Genomic DNA, 14,165 nt, shown 5'->3' on the forward strand with positions numbered 1-14,165 from the left:
CTTGAGGCGTGAGTCTTGCGCCCTCTTCTTACCGCCGCCCCTCTCTCCAGCGAAACTTCAAAACACTAAGCAGGAAGGAGGGCGATGCAACGTCTGAATAAATGGTGGATTTATAAGTTTGAATTGGAGTCCACGATAATTCAGCGAGTTTGGGTTTTTGTAACTTGTTGCGATACGAATGAGTTTTGAGTTCATTTGATTCGTTTGACAGATTAAAAAAATAGTCATTCCCAAACCAGGTCTTTCCCCGAAGTAAATTACAGGAAGGCGTTTAGCAAAATTTGGCGAATTTTCATATCTCGGCTTATTTTATAATAATTAACGAGGAGAATTGTCCACTTTTAAGTCGCTAGAAACCTTCAAACGAGCAGCTCGACGAGGGGTCGACCGTTTATTCTACGCCGAGCGCTAAACGTTTTTTTTTTTCCCCCGGTCACCAAGGGTTGAAGAAACGCGAAGGCTCCGCTCGTCACCATCACGAGCCGTCCAATCCCAGTGAAGGAGGGGGAGGAGGGGGGCAGGATAAAACGCAGGTTAACCACCGACACTGCTTGCTGATTGGTCCGCTGTGCAAACGCCATTGCTATGTGCCCTCTGTTTAACCACGCTCAACAAACACTGATTCAGGAACAGCTGCAGCTTCTTCAGACGCTTTCATTTGAAGAAAAAAAAAAAAAATCCCTCACGTCGGTGGCCCCGCCCCCTCCTACCTCTACGTAGCCGGAGATGGCGGCTGTTCAGGGTGGAAAGTGTCCAGCAGTTTTTTTAGGTTTTTTTTTTTACCGTTTTTGCGTGCATCATCCCGGTACTGCAATGTTTCTGCACTCATGCACTCAAAATGGTGCGAGTACAACATCTGGAACACAACAATAGTTTATCCAGCTGAGATTATACGTCGGGAGCTTTCTCGAACAGCCGGCCTTTGTTTGTCCGGATCTTTCCGACGGTGCGTGCGTTACTCCGATGTAATCACCAACTGTTCTTTTAGTCTTGAAGTCTGCTGCTGTTGTTGGATCCGCTGACAGCTGCACACCTTGAATCTACTTCCAAATTGGCGCCGGTGAGAATATAATGAGCGAAGGTCACGGGGGGGGGGGGGGGTACAAACACAGCACACATTTACATTTTCCGATCGCTGAGCAGCGTTGAAGGAGCTCTTGTTTGTTTACGGCGGCTCACGCTCGACCGACTCAATTACCGCTTCGTGTTTTACGTTTTGTGCTTCCAGAAATCACCTCATTTTAATGCTGCTTTTTAATTTCGGTTGGGATGGGTTTTTTTCTGTCGACCGATAAGACCCTTGGCGTTTTGAAACGGACGTATTATCCTGACGTCGTCGGGCCGTCCCGGATTTCTCCCGCGGTCTCACCGCTGCAGCCTCCTCTGGAAGCAGTGGGATTGAATCGGTAGATTTGGCGCACCGGCCTCTTGTCTTTTCAGTTAATGTTTGAACTGAACCCTCAGGCTGAAAAGAAAAAAGAAAAATGAATGGAATAACTGCTTCCACTGCAGCAGCAGCAGCCGGAAAAGCATTTATTTTCTGAAAGTGGGAGAGAAGGAGTCGAGCACCGAGGCTCCACAACGGTGTGCTTGAACTCTTAAAGTCAAAAGAAAATTGCCCTTTCTTTCTGCCGTACAACCTGAAACGAAAGAAAATGACTAATAAGGTCTTAAATTCTGACTCGAATCAAAAACAAATATTTGGCCGCTCTCTCCGGTCAACCTCCGTGTTGCTGCGGCGTCGTGCTGCATTCAAAGAATCCACCTGTGGGCTCGTTGTTTTTTTGTTTTTTTGTTTATTTCGGGTGGTCTGCAACAGTCTCTCTGTCTGCTGCTGCTTCGGAGGTTTAAAATATTGATGTGCTCAGGGAGTGATGGAAACAGAGCTTCATGCCAAATTGAAGTATATGTGTGTGTATATATATATATATTATATATATATATATACACACACATATGCGTGTGTATGTTCAAAATGTTCAGTTTCGTCATTAGCATTATCGTTAGCAGGCGTCTCATTTTGTGCGTGCGCTTATATAAAGTTATATTTTAAAATCTCATTATCCGTTTTTTGTATTTCTCTGTGATGTAGTCCAGCGTTAACAGATTTCCTGGGAATGGAAGAAGTGGGAACCCAAATATCTCGCTTCATTTCTCAAAAGTTGTCTTGTTATCGCCTCTCTTTTTTTTTTCTTTTTTTTAAACGGATGCGTTTCAGACATTTTCAGCTGCTCAAACGTTTCCATAAAACTGGATTGCACCTCAAATGAATTCACACTGTGACTCATTTTAACGGTAACAAGTCACACTTCACTCGACCCCAAATGTCTTTTCTCGAAATTGAAAGCAGCGACGAGTGATTCCACTCAACTCTCCAGAACTTTGAGTTTTTCCCTCGTGTGGATGCAGCAGAGACATCAGAGGCCAACAAATTACATTTCGATGTATCTAAAATTGAAACGGCGCATGCTTTGAGGGGAACTGCAGTTGAGAACTTGAAAATTGTTTGGATGCATTTGTACTTTTTCTTCAGAGTAACTCTGGTTGCCATCTGGTGATTTAGTGCTCAGACGTCGCCCTTTGCCATTTCGCTCTCTTTTGCCACATGTCGGTGACAGACACAGCCATTAAGGATGCCATCTGTGGCCAATGGTTCAGAACAGAGGCAGCGCCGTCTGAGCCAGAAGAGGGAGCTGGCTCGACCCATCAATCGCGCTGACACCCAGCAAACTGCTGGGGTGCCGTGGAACCGCCTCTCCGACTGACAAGACACATTAGAAAACAGTTTCGTTTTTTAGATTGAGATGCTCAATATCAGAATCAGAAACTTTTAAATGGGACCAGATTCATCATGAAAAAGTTCCCTTATTCACTCTTTTAGGATGGAAAAGCCTGAAATGGCAAGTGGAGAACCATTTATTAACTTCAACACATAGACTGTATGTAACACATAGACTGTATGTAACAGTGGACGTAGCTTCTGGCTATGAAAAATGAGGCCGATGCACAAGTGCCTTAAGCTGCGATACCACCGGGTGCCACTAGAGGTCAGCTCTAAAAAGCCTCCGGCTCCATAAGCGCACATTCAATTTGTCTCATAAAATTCAAAGTCAATCAAACGGACAAAAACCCGACTTTTTGATGCTTTTTCAAGTTCGCGACGGGATTATTTTCAGGTGGACCGTCAGAAAACTAATAAGAAGACGTGACTTTGGCTAACGACTCCGAGATAACTCCTGGATACATTTTATGGACTGCATTTCTACTACATTTTATGAGACTATAGTTAATAGGAGTCTATGGAGCTGGAGGCTTTTTGGAGCCAACCTCTGGTGGCGCTCGGTGGTATTGCAGCTTAAGGCACTTTTAAGCCACATTTTTCAGACCTGGAAGGTACGTCCAGTTTTAAATACAGTCTATGGACGGGACGTTGTGTCGTCAGGTTTCCAAACAGATCGAGTCAGATCTACCGCTCGCTCCTCCCCGAGCTCGTCCAAATATGGTCACTTCCTGCTCCAAACTCCAAGATGGCGCCGGCCCTAAAATCCAAACTCTAGGCTTCGGTTAACAGCTGTTTACAAACCGACGGGTGACATCACTGCTGGTTTGCTGCTTGGCATGAACCCATTGACTTTGCTCTGCCTCACTAGCAATGCATGCAAACTGTTGTTCTCATGCCATCAGAAGGGAAAAGATGGAGTGTGTTGTTCTCGTCCAGTCGACTCAGATTCCAGTTGAAACGGAATAAAAAAAAGGAAAAAAGAACCACTCGCTTTGGATTGAGCTTGTTTCTTTTAGTTTCTTTTCCTGTGAAACTGTAATTTAAAGCAACTCCATTGTGCAGGCACCCAGATCTGTCACAAATAGAAAATGTCAGGAAGACAAATCCAGGGGGGGCACCAGGGAAGGCCCGGGTTATCGATTTCTGCACAAGTTAACGCCGGCGGACTGGCCGAGTTCCTCCGCTGCCTCTCGAGAGGCCTCCTGTTTGTTTGCAGCCTTTCTGTCGGACGCCGTACAGCTGCGAACAATTCTCCCAGAATCAACGAGAAGATCCAAACAGATGATAACAGTTTTTTGGTTTGTTTTTTCATAAACGAAAGATGAGACTCGTAGCATCAAGGGAGAGCCTCGTAAACCTGCTGTGTTGGTTTAATTTTTTTCCCTCCCTTCGAACAGATGGTATGCATCCTCCTTTTGCTCCCGTGACCTCCATTCAAAACCCACGACGAACATTTCCGAAATGCGCCGTCATCAATCTGCAATCCTACTGTTAAAAAAGAAAAGAAGAAAAAAAAAAGACCTGCGTAAGCCGTTGTTCTGCAGTTTCAAACTTTTACAAAGGTGCAAAGATATCATCTGACGGTCGAAAATGAATGTTTAATGCTTTTTTGCCACCGGCTCCAGTATTACACATAGCTTCCATACGCTAACTAAAAAACCTGCCCTTTTCACTCCAGCGCGAATGCGAATATCTCCACTGACCCACATAGCACATGCTCATCTGCATGAATTTTTATCAACTGCTGGTGCTGCAATGTGTTTGCAATTCCTCCCCCCCTCCCCTCCTTTTTTTTTTTTTTTTCCATTTCAGAGCTCAGGCAAGCTGAATGAATGTTGGCGTTGTTATTAGTGCTTTTTTTTATATAATCATGTATTTTCCGTACTTCCGCATCCTGGTCCGTTTCCAAATGGTCTGGGCCGCGAGGACAATAGCTGCCGTGAATGTCGCTACCTTTAAACATCTGCAGCTTAATGTGGGGATATATATTTTCCCCCACACTGATTTTTTTTCGGCGACGTGATTTTGGAGAAATGCCGGAGCTGAAATGTTGGCGTCGTAACGCGGCCGTGGCCTCCTCCATTACGTTTAACTGGGGCTATTATCACAAGGCTCTAAGTGCCTCTCGCCCCGTTCACAAATAACCAACAGTTAAAGTGTCTGAAACCCAGCAGTCACATTTACAGGGCTCCTGTAGTTTTTAAATTGCGTTCTGCTTCCCTGCTGTTTTCTCACACGATCTGCCTCTGATTTCGTACTGTTTTACATATTCGTACGTTTTGTGTCTTGAGAGCCTCATAAAGTTGGACCGATCAGAAATGAACGTAAGGACAGGAACTTGGTGCTCTTACGATGAGATCGTTGTCATGAACTGCAGCACGAGAATAAAAGCTTCGACTAATGTGGTAAAATACGTGTATGTTACATAAAGTGATTTAAACCCTCACTAGCTGAACTAGTGTTGACAGCTAAAGTTGCGCCTTCTTATTAGTTTTCTGGCCGTCCATCTGAAAATAATCCAATCAAAAAGACCTGTTTTTGGGGGCGTGTCTGTTTGATTGACAGGCCTGTCGTGCAGTCAGGTTACAGCTATCGGTGGGCGGGACGTAGTAACGTCGGGTCGCCAATCAGGTTGAGTCAGAGCCGCCACCAGCTCACCCAAAAATATGTTTTGATTTTGGCCGCTGCAGTCTCGCTAGTCTTGAGCAGTCTGGAGCCAGAAGTGACCATATTTGGACGAGCGAGCGGTGGATCTGACTGGAAACCCGCCGATACCACGTCCCGCCCACCGATAGCCGTAACCTGACTGCACCACAAGCCTGTCGATCAAATAGACACGCCCCCAAAAACAGGTCTTCTTGAATCTTCTTTTCTAATGAATGAGGGATTATTTTCAGACGGACCGCCAGAAAACAAATAAGAAGGAGTGACTTTAGCTACCAACACCGAGATAAGTGCTGGAGACATTTCATTGACTGACAGAAGTTGAATAGGAGTCTATGGAGCCGGAGGCTTTTTGGAGCCGACCTCAAGTGGCACTCGGTGGTATTGCAGTTTAAGACACTTCTGCATCTGCCTCATTTTTGAGACCCGGAAGCTACGAACACTTTTACATCCAGACTACGATTCGTGTCAGGGATGACTTAAACGTGTCAAAATAAGGCTAATTTCATATTGTCTGAGACCAGTTTAAAATGGCCTTCTTTTGTAGTTTTGTAGTTCCAGAAGTGTCTTCAGATCAACCAGCGTTCCAAAAGTTCAACAGCAAAAAAAAAAAGTTTATTTTTCACCGTACTTTCCAGACGCATTTGACTCAAAACTTTAACTGCACTTAAATGCGATTCAGACGAACTGCAGCTGTGCTCATTTTTACATCCGCGGTTTTATCATTGTAAATATCCCGCTTAGTCGACGCATTATTTTTCACCTGTGATCGCACTTCGTGACAGACTCGGTGCTTACGCTCCCCCATCTTGTATTTTTTTTCCCCCCCTCCTATTACAACTTTACAACTTTTTGTCTAAAGGACAAATTGTCTGCAGTGCAGGTTGAGATGGTAATAAATCTCAGGATGGAGATGTTTTTGTTTGTTTGCTTTTTCCGCGGCGTGCACACGCTCGGAGAGATTCTTTTCTCGGAGGCAGAGCGTTTTGTTTCCCCGAGTCGGTACGGGGCAGGGGTTTGTAGTGTGGGTGGGGAGCCCTGGGGGGGGCTGGAGGGGTTGGAGGGAAGAGATAAGTGCATGGATTCAGAGCACTTTGATCCCCCCCTTCTTCTCGCAGATGCTCAATCTCCTCAGATTTATAACTCTGTTACCGCTAAATAGGTCTACTTTGTCCTGCTTCTCCGTCTGCATACATATTTGTTTTTTTTTGGCGCTCGATAACTAGTGCGAGCAAAAAAAAAAAAAAACGTGTCCTACTTTAGCTGAGAAATAAAATGTTGCATTAGTGTGCCATGTGCGTGTTTCCTTCAGCCTTTTGAGTGGCTGAAAGGATTGCTCTCCCACCAGCCTACATTTGATTTTTTTTTTAATGGATTTTTAGTGTTTTTGTTGCAAACTTAAGCGGGTCAGAGATGAGCGAAATTCTTCACACAAACAGCCGCATAAGAGCTGAATAAATACATGTGAATGAGTTGTAAATTGACGGCTGACAGCGAGGAGCAAAGTGTTCGCCGCAGTGCGGCTTCTGCATCCAAAGCTCGCCACTCCCGTATGTTTTTAATAAAGAAACAAACGCCGGCGTCATAATTTATGAAATGTATTTGCATTAATGTGGTAACAAGGCTGTTTATGTAAAGCTGTCATTTGAAATGTAAGCTCGGCTTCTAACAGGAGTGGCGTGCGTCTCCCCGGGGACAAACGCTTAGCGACGTGAATGTGACTAATTACTGGGAGGAAAGAAAATGTCTCTACTGAAAGACAGGAAACTCACAGGCTGAATCGGAATGATTTTAAACTACTACGAAGGTGTGATGCTTTCTGTGCAGAGACATCCAGGCACATACTGTACGTGGTTTTCACATTCAACCATCTCAACAGCTTGCAGGGATTGCCAGTCTTCATTCCCGAACTTTCGTGAACGTCAATGATGGTGCAGAAACCTTGACGTCCATACAGATTTCTGTTCTATTCTTTTCTCCATTCCAGTTATATCAAATCTATTTGGACCAAAGGAAAAACTTGATATGACATTGTCACAACATAAATCTGTAGTTTTCATGCAGTTCAGAAGGGGACGGTGTAACCCGGCTTGTTTTTCTGTAGCTACAATTACCAGATCTCCAGTTCCCTAAACGCCTCATCGTGCAAGTTTTCACTGCAATTTACTGAACTACTGTGCTATCAGTAGTCATTAGTTAGACGGAAGAAGCTTCCCGTTACTGCAGCTACACGCGGCTCAGACACGTGTGTGGCCAAAAATGAGTTTGAAAAGAAATAAGGTGTTGTAATTGTAAAATTTAAGTTGAAACCGAGCAAGCTTATGTTTGGAAAACGCTTGGGCTCAAAAACGCTGTTTACTCTTCCGTAAACAGAGCTGAGGTGTTAGCGTAGATGTAGCCTCGGTATCGAAACGTGGCAGCGAATGACGAGGCATTTATTTTGACGCTAGAATGGCACCGAAGCAATTTGGCTTGTGACATATAAAAGTATTTAAGTTTGGTTGTAAACCAGGTGGGTTTTCTTCAACCGTGAATTCGTCCCCCCAGATTCAGACTGTCAACACGGAGTTCCACCGGGAACCTTCTGAGACGTCTCAGGGTTGTGAGCAATGTAAGTTGTTTTTTAACTTCAGTTTAGCTCGTTTTAATCAACCCCGAATAACTCGCAATGAGATCAGCAAGTAAAATACAGTACATACATGTTGCAGGCATTTATTCAATTGCAGGTGGTTGAGTAGTAGAACTCGTTGAAGTTATATATCCGCTGAGGATTACCAGTAAATCACATACATCGTGGCACACAAAATCTTTAGTGATTTCATCCCAAGTCTCTGTATATGATACTTGAAATGGGCTTTATATCCGTACACAACTAATTCCGTAGTTCCACCAACAACTACTCCAACTTTTATGTCCATTTGCCATCAAAACACCTTTTGTGAAATTGTACTAAATAAACTAAAGAAGTGTAGAATTTGATGCTTTGTGTGCTGAATTGCTTCAAACCTCAGCACTTTTTTTTTCTACAATTTGAACCAACAGAGAGAAGCCTCCCCTCCAACCCCCCCTCACATTTGGTCAGACAGCAGAAAGCCTATCAGGCCAATAAACCACGTGTGTGTGTGTGTGTGTGTGTGTGTGTGTGTGTGTGTGTGTGTGTGTGTGTGTGTGTGTGTGTGTGTGTGTGTGTGTGTGTGTGTGTGTCCTCTGACTAACCAGCTACAAGGCTGCCATTGTGAAATGTGCCATGTGTGTACGGTCTCCTTGACTTGATGATGATAAATCAAGACCATCAGGCTCAGATGATTCATCCCCTGCTTCACTGACGATTCTCCTAAAAAAAAAAAAAAAAAAAAAAAAAAATGTTTTCCTTCTCCCGACATCAATGTCAGAACAATTGTAAGGCTTTCGTGAAAGAGCTGCACTCCTCTCAGAGCGTGCTCGCCGCACCGAGTACAGCGTATCCACAAATTCTCACAAATTCACTTCTTGTGCAGCAAAAGAAGCCGCAATTTATTTATTTATTTTTTTAAACCTGTTATATGGAGAGAGACCGAGGGGGCCGGTTTTTCTTTTTTCAGCGGGTGTTTGAAGTGTCCTTTTACGCAGCAGGTGCCACATGGTGCCGACACCATCTGCCTCTTGGTGGTTGTGGTGGTGGTGGTGTATGAGCCCCCGCCTCCGTGGACTGAGCTGAACCCTCAATCAAAGCACAGAAGGGAGGTGGGGAAGGAGGGAGGCGGGGTGTTAAGCAGTATGGCTCTAATGATGCGCTAAATGGGAGGAGAGGGAGTTAGATTTTCCTTTTATGTGCCCGCTGGGTTATCTATGACGCCGGAGAGCCTCGTTCCTTGCAATAACGCGGCCCGTTATAAACGAGGAGTCCGCGGGACTCGACGTAAAGACTTTGGGTTAAACCGGCGGGCCGCGGGAGACAAATGGCCGGTAACGCGCAGTCATAAAGTGGCGGTAAGGAATATTAAATCAGAGGTGATTACATTCCCGCTTGGAGGAGGGTGCTGTATGTAGAGGTCGCGCCCGATGTTGATAAATGATCTTTGCCTTGTAATCGTCGCCCGGTTAATTCCTGAGTGTGTACGTGGAAAATGATTCGCCAGAATCTCTCTTCTTTCTTCTTCTTCTCTGCATTTTGCAACAGATAAATCCTCTGATAATGCAATAACCTGCATGAACAGATGCTCAACATAACCCTAAGAGGAGCCTACTGTAGTAGCCTGGGAGTCAGTGTGGATGATAAACATACAAAGCTGCGGGACTTTGACATCACAGGCGGTATTTCTTCTTTCCGCGCGCCACCCGTACAGGCCACGCCTCCCTGGTTTAAGGCTGCACTGATCAATATCACCATACAAATCACTGATTAAATCACTGTGTAGGGAGAAACACACACATTATTATTTATCTGCTGTGTTCCCTCCTCAAGCTGTAGAGAGCATTTTAGCAGCTTTCAGCGCTGGGTTTTGGTTTTCGTCATTTATCTCTTTAATTTCATTTGATGTTTAAATCGAGTTAAATTGCCCGTAATGTGGTTTTGTGAAGCCACAGCTGGGTAAGCAGTGCCTTTTTTTGGATCGGTGCTGTAAGTGGCACAGATACCGTTACTGGTGTCCCAAAATTGAGCATTTGAATAATCGCCACGTTAAAGTCAGCACAGCAAACTAACAGAGGACGAGTGGGAGTGTTGAGTCCAGTTCAGATCGAAGATTTGCGACAAGACGAAAGTAATAGAGAACAATGCCGGGAAAAGTTGCAGCATTTGCTGGTGTATCGAGTGGTCAGTTTTAGACTAACGCACGATATGGCATGTTTATTCTGCTTTTTCAGAGGAGACACCAACTCCTCCAAATGAGCAACCCGGCATCATGGCAAAGCGTGAAATTGACACGCCCGCGTCCACTGCAGCAAAATGTGAGATGGCCACGCTTTGGGCTGCCAAGGCGTGAAAGTTACACGTTTTCCTGTAGTGGTTGAAATTGAAACCTACTGGATGCTTTGAGGAGTTTGATATATCGGAAAATGAAACTTGTCTCAAAAACACATGGTTAGAAGTTAGGAAACAAACCACAACTCAAAATCAACGTTGTCACCTCCACAAAGATAATAACACGATGCAAAATATACAGTCGGGACATTTGTAATCCTCTCGCAAACAATGATGTAAATGCTGCATTGTTCTACGGGGCTTGAATGTATTAAAACTTTCTTTGCAACCAGCTGCTGCACTCATCAACCGTCATTCCTACATTTCCACTAATGTGTTAATTAGCGAGCGTTAGTATGAAGCCTGGCCAGATGCCCCCCCCCAGATGCGCTTGCACTTACGGTATTATGCTAAACTAAGGTGATTTGTGAAATCAACAACCACTAATAATAATAATCATTATATGACTTTGTATGCAGCGTGGAGCTTATAACTGTATCAAGAGCAACAATTACCTCCTCTAACTTCTGTTATTTCCACAAAATGGAAATATTTCACCTCCTTTGAGCTTCCCTCTCATTTCTTTCATTCTGTCTTCGCCGTATCTGCTCTGCCAGGTAATTGCCTGACTGTTGTTGTTGCGCTCCTCTTTCAGGTTATGTCTCATATACGCCAGGAGGCGTCTAAACAGCTTTGATGGACGCTCTTCTTTATATTTTGGATGCTTTTTCACCAACTGAGAACCGACTCGGTCCTTTAATCCGAAGCTTCTCGGGCAGACTGGCTCTAGAGTTGTCCTTGGAATACAGTTGCATGCTGGGAGCAACGCCCTTCCCTTTTTTAATTTCCTTTGAGCAAGGCATTCAAACTGCTAACACCTCCCTGGGGGTGGGGAAGGCTGCTGTTAATGCTGCCGACCTCTGACCTGCTCGCAAAAGGCAACCACGGGGATTAAATTCATTCTGACAGTTTACATTGGCCTATTAGACGGAGAGGTCATCCTATAACCGCAGAAGCCCCAGATTTGAAATCCTACATAATAGCATCAGCCCAGTGCTGAATGTAAAATATAATGCAAATGTAAACGGTGCTCTGCCTGCAGCTCGGCTCTGACTCACTGAGGAACCCTAAACAAGGGAGCAAAGTGCTGACAATTAAGGTTCCAGACATCCTCTCCGATATTTTTTTCCCTGGCGATTACATTTTGAAACGTTGACTGGTGTAAACGGGACGACACCGAGTGTTGACTCGGAGCGCCGGAGTGTTAAAACTGATTAAGTTGATAGTGCCGTTTTGTGTTGGGGGAAGCGCTCAGTGCAACGCGGGGGCTCGTCCGGGGTTAATGCCGTCGTCCATGCGTGAAGGCACAAGTGGGCAGCCCCGAGACGAGCAGGCTCTTCAATCCGTTTGCCAAGAAGAATTTAGGTTTTCCTCTTCAGGCGTTTAATGGAGATAACAGCTTGTTATTCAGAGGCTGCGCTCCGGCGAGGCCGCGGTCGCCGTTACATCGCCGATGATCTCTGCTCATTAAGGCCCAGAACGTTGCTCTCTGCTCCACCAGCTACAAATCTACACTCTAAAAAGCCAACTTGTGTTTTCAGGCGATGTTGACGTGCAGTTATCAGTCCGCATTGTTGTATGTATGAAAAATTGTCTGTATCTTGTATGAAAATGTGGTTAACATCAGTCACTTTAAATCAGCAGACCTTACAGCTATTTTACTTTAAAGCTAATTTATTACAGACTGTATTATATAAAAGTGGACTTAGCTGCCAAGTCTGAAAAAATGAGGCCAAAAGAAATGTCCACAATTAATCAAGGTTTTTCCAGCTAAAGTTACTTCTCCTTAGTTTTCTGGTGGTCCATTTAAAAATAATTCTGTCTCACTGTGTGCTGTGTGTTGTTCTTCCTTCAGAGGCGTCCCCCAGTCCTGTAAAGAGCTCCCCAGAAACGTCCCCCATGACCTCGCCGCGACAGCGCCGCGACTCCGACCGCTACTGCCAGCTATGCAACGCCTGGTTCAACAACCCCGGCATGGCTCAGCAACACTACGATGGCAAAAAGCACAAGAAGAACGCCGCCAGAGCAGACCTGCTGGAGCAGCTGGGAAAGACCCTGGACATGGGAGAGATGAAAGGTACGCAAGAGAAAACGTAGAGGGAGGCACCGAAGGCAATGATAGCAATGAGTCCGGGGCTTCAATTCCACAGTTTAATCTACGACAATGGACAGCAAGGTGACCTATATAACAGGAATGATCGTCAAGGCTCAAAACCTAAAGCAATTGAAGAGTCCTAGAGCACCAGTGTGGTTACCCCCCCCCCCCCCGCCCCTCCAGCTCGTCCAAATACTGTCACTTCCTGCCCCAAACCGCTCCGAGCTAACAAGATGGCTCCGGCCAAACTCGAGGCTTCGGAACGGCTGACGTCAATACTGTTTGCCGCTTCGCAAAAACATGCAACTGAGAGGAAATTCCAAAACAGGAAATGAAAAAAATTTACACAATGCAAACTTGCGTGCAAATAAAGCCGAATTTTTAAGGCGCATACAAACAATTTAAAATGAAAAATAAGCTTTATTTTCATGAATATTAAAGCTGCATTATTGCTAAATCTAAACATGCATACCAACCCGGTTGGGGAAAGGATTTTTAAGTTGGTAATTCTGGTCGTACCTTTTTTTGTGTTTCTGTCAAACACTGTTGCTAATAATGCGAGGTGTGAAATATTGATTGGCGACAGGGAGCTGCGTTACATTTTGGAAATCCTCTCCTGTTGAACTGAGCGCAGCGCTCTCGACTGCAGCTGTCGGCTCGGCTCCTCGTGGAGTCCGCCAGCGTGTCACAAGCTGTTAATTCCGTGGAGACGCAGCCGAGGACGTGCCTGCTGATCGTCTCCCGGTCGCAATATGTCAATAGCAATTACACAATATTATTCCAGCTGGTGGAGGGCCGGCTGCCAGCGGAGCAGAGGGAGCCCAGAGGTGCCGTAAAGGGCGGCGGTGCGTTACCGCCATCGAGTGGGAGGAGCGAGTCCCCGACCGCCGATTGGTCCGTCGTGCCTTGCAGGTGCGCTGTGGTTGGTTGAGGGCAAATTGAGTGGTCACAGTCAGTTCCGCTTCGAGCACAGGACGTCTATTTCAAGAACGGCACATTTGACTCATGGCTGTACATACTCAGTGCTCGATGTGACAGTTTGCAGTAGCGTTTATTTCTTCTTTTTTTGCAATTATAATTAACAAAAGAAATTATAATCTTTGAACAGAACTCACTGGACATTTTAAATCCCTTTCTAACTTCTCAATTCAAAATTAAATCAAACTTTATTTATAAAGCACTTCTTGCACATTTTGGTGCAGTTCAACAAACTTAGGCCACGCCCCATCAAACTTAGGCCCCGCCCAGATATATAATGCTGTATTTTAGACATTTTAGATAAGTGCACATATACCTGCATACCTGGATTGTATGTAAAAATGGTATTGAAGTGTAAAAGTGCCTTAAAGTGCAATACCACTGAAGGCCAAAAAAAACCTCTGACTCTCAGACTTCCATTCAAAAAAGCATCAACTTCTGTCACGAAATACAAAGTCCGAAAATGTTTTCTACAAGTTATTATATTGTCATCGGCTAAATTCTCCTGAAGATCAGTTTTCTGCTGGTTCATCTGAAAATATATCCATAATTAGTTTGATATTAGGCCTCACAAATGAGCTATATTTGCAGGTGTTTCTGGTTTGACGTGCCCCGGGTGGAGTCGGGCTTCTGGAATAGGTGGG

The 14,165-nt window shown here is 44.9% G+C and overlaps 1 protein-coding gene across 1 annotated transcript in view; it reads left to right on the forward strand.

Annotated features, from left to right (window-relative positions):
* Nucleotides 1-14,165, forward strand: part of zmat4a (zinc finger, matrin-type 4a) — a 104,147-nt gene that overhangs the window by 59,890 nt on the left and 30,092 nt on the right. The window contains exon 5 of the mRNA XM_069701537.1: nt 12,304-12,525. Coding sequence (XP_069557638.1) covers nt 12,304-12,525 — 222 coding nt within the window. The remainder of the gene's footprint in view (nt 1-12,303; nt 12,526-14,165) is intronic.

This window comes from Brachyistius frenatus, unplaced genomic scaffold, assembly GCF_029030835.1.
Source record: "Brachyistius frenatus isolate BFR_SWC_R1_liver_20210118 unplaced genomic scaffold, ASM2903083v1 Contig_37, whole genome shotgun sequence".
In the NCBI taxonomy this organism is placed as follows: Eukaryota; Metazoa; Chordata; class Actinopteri; family Embiotocidae; genus Brachyistius; species Brachyistius frenatus.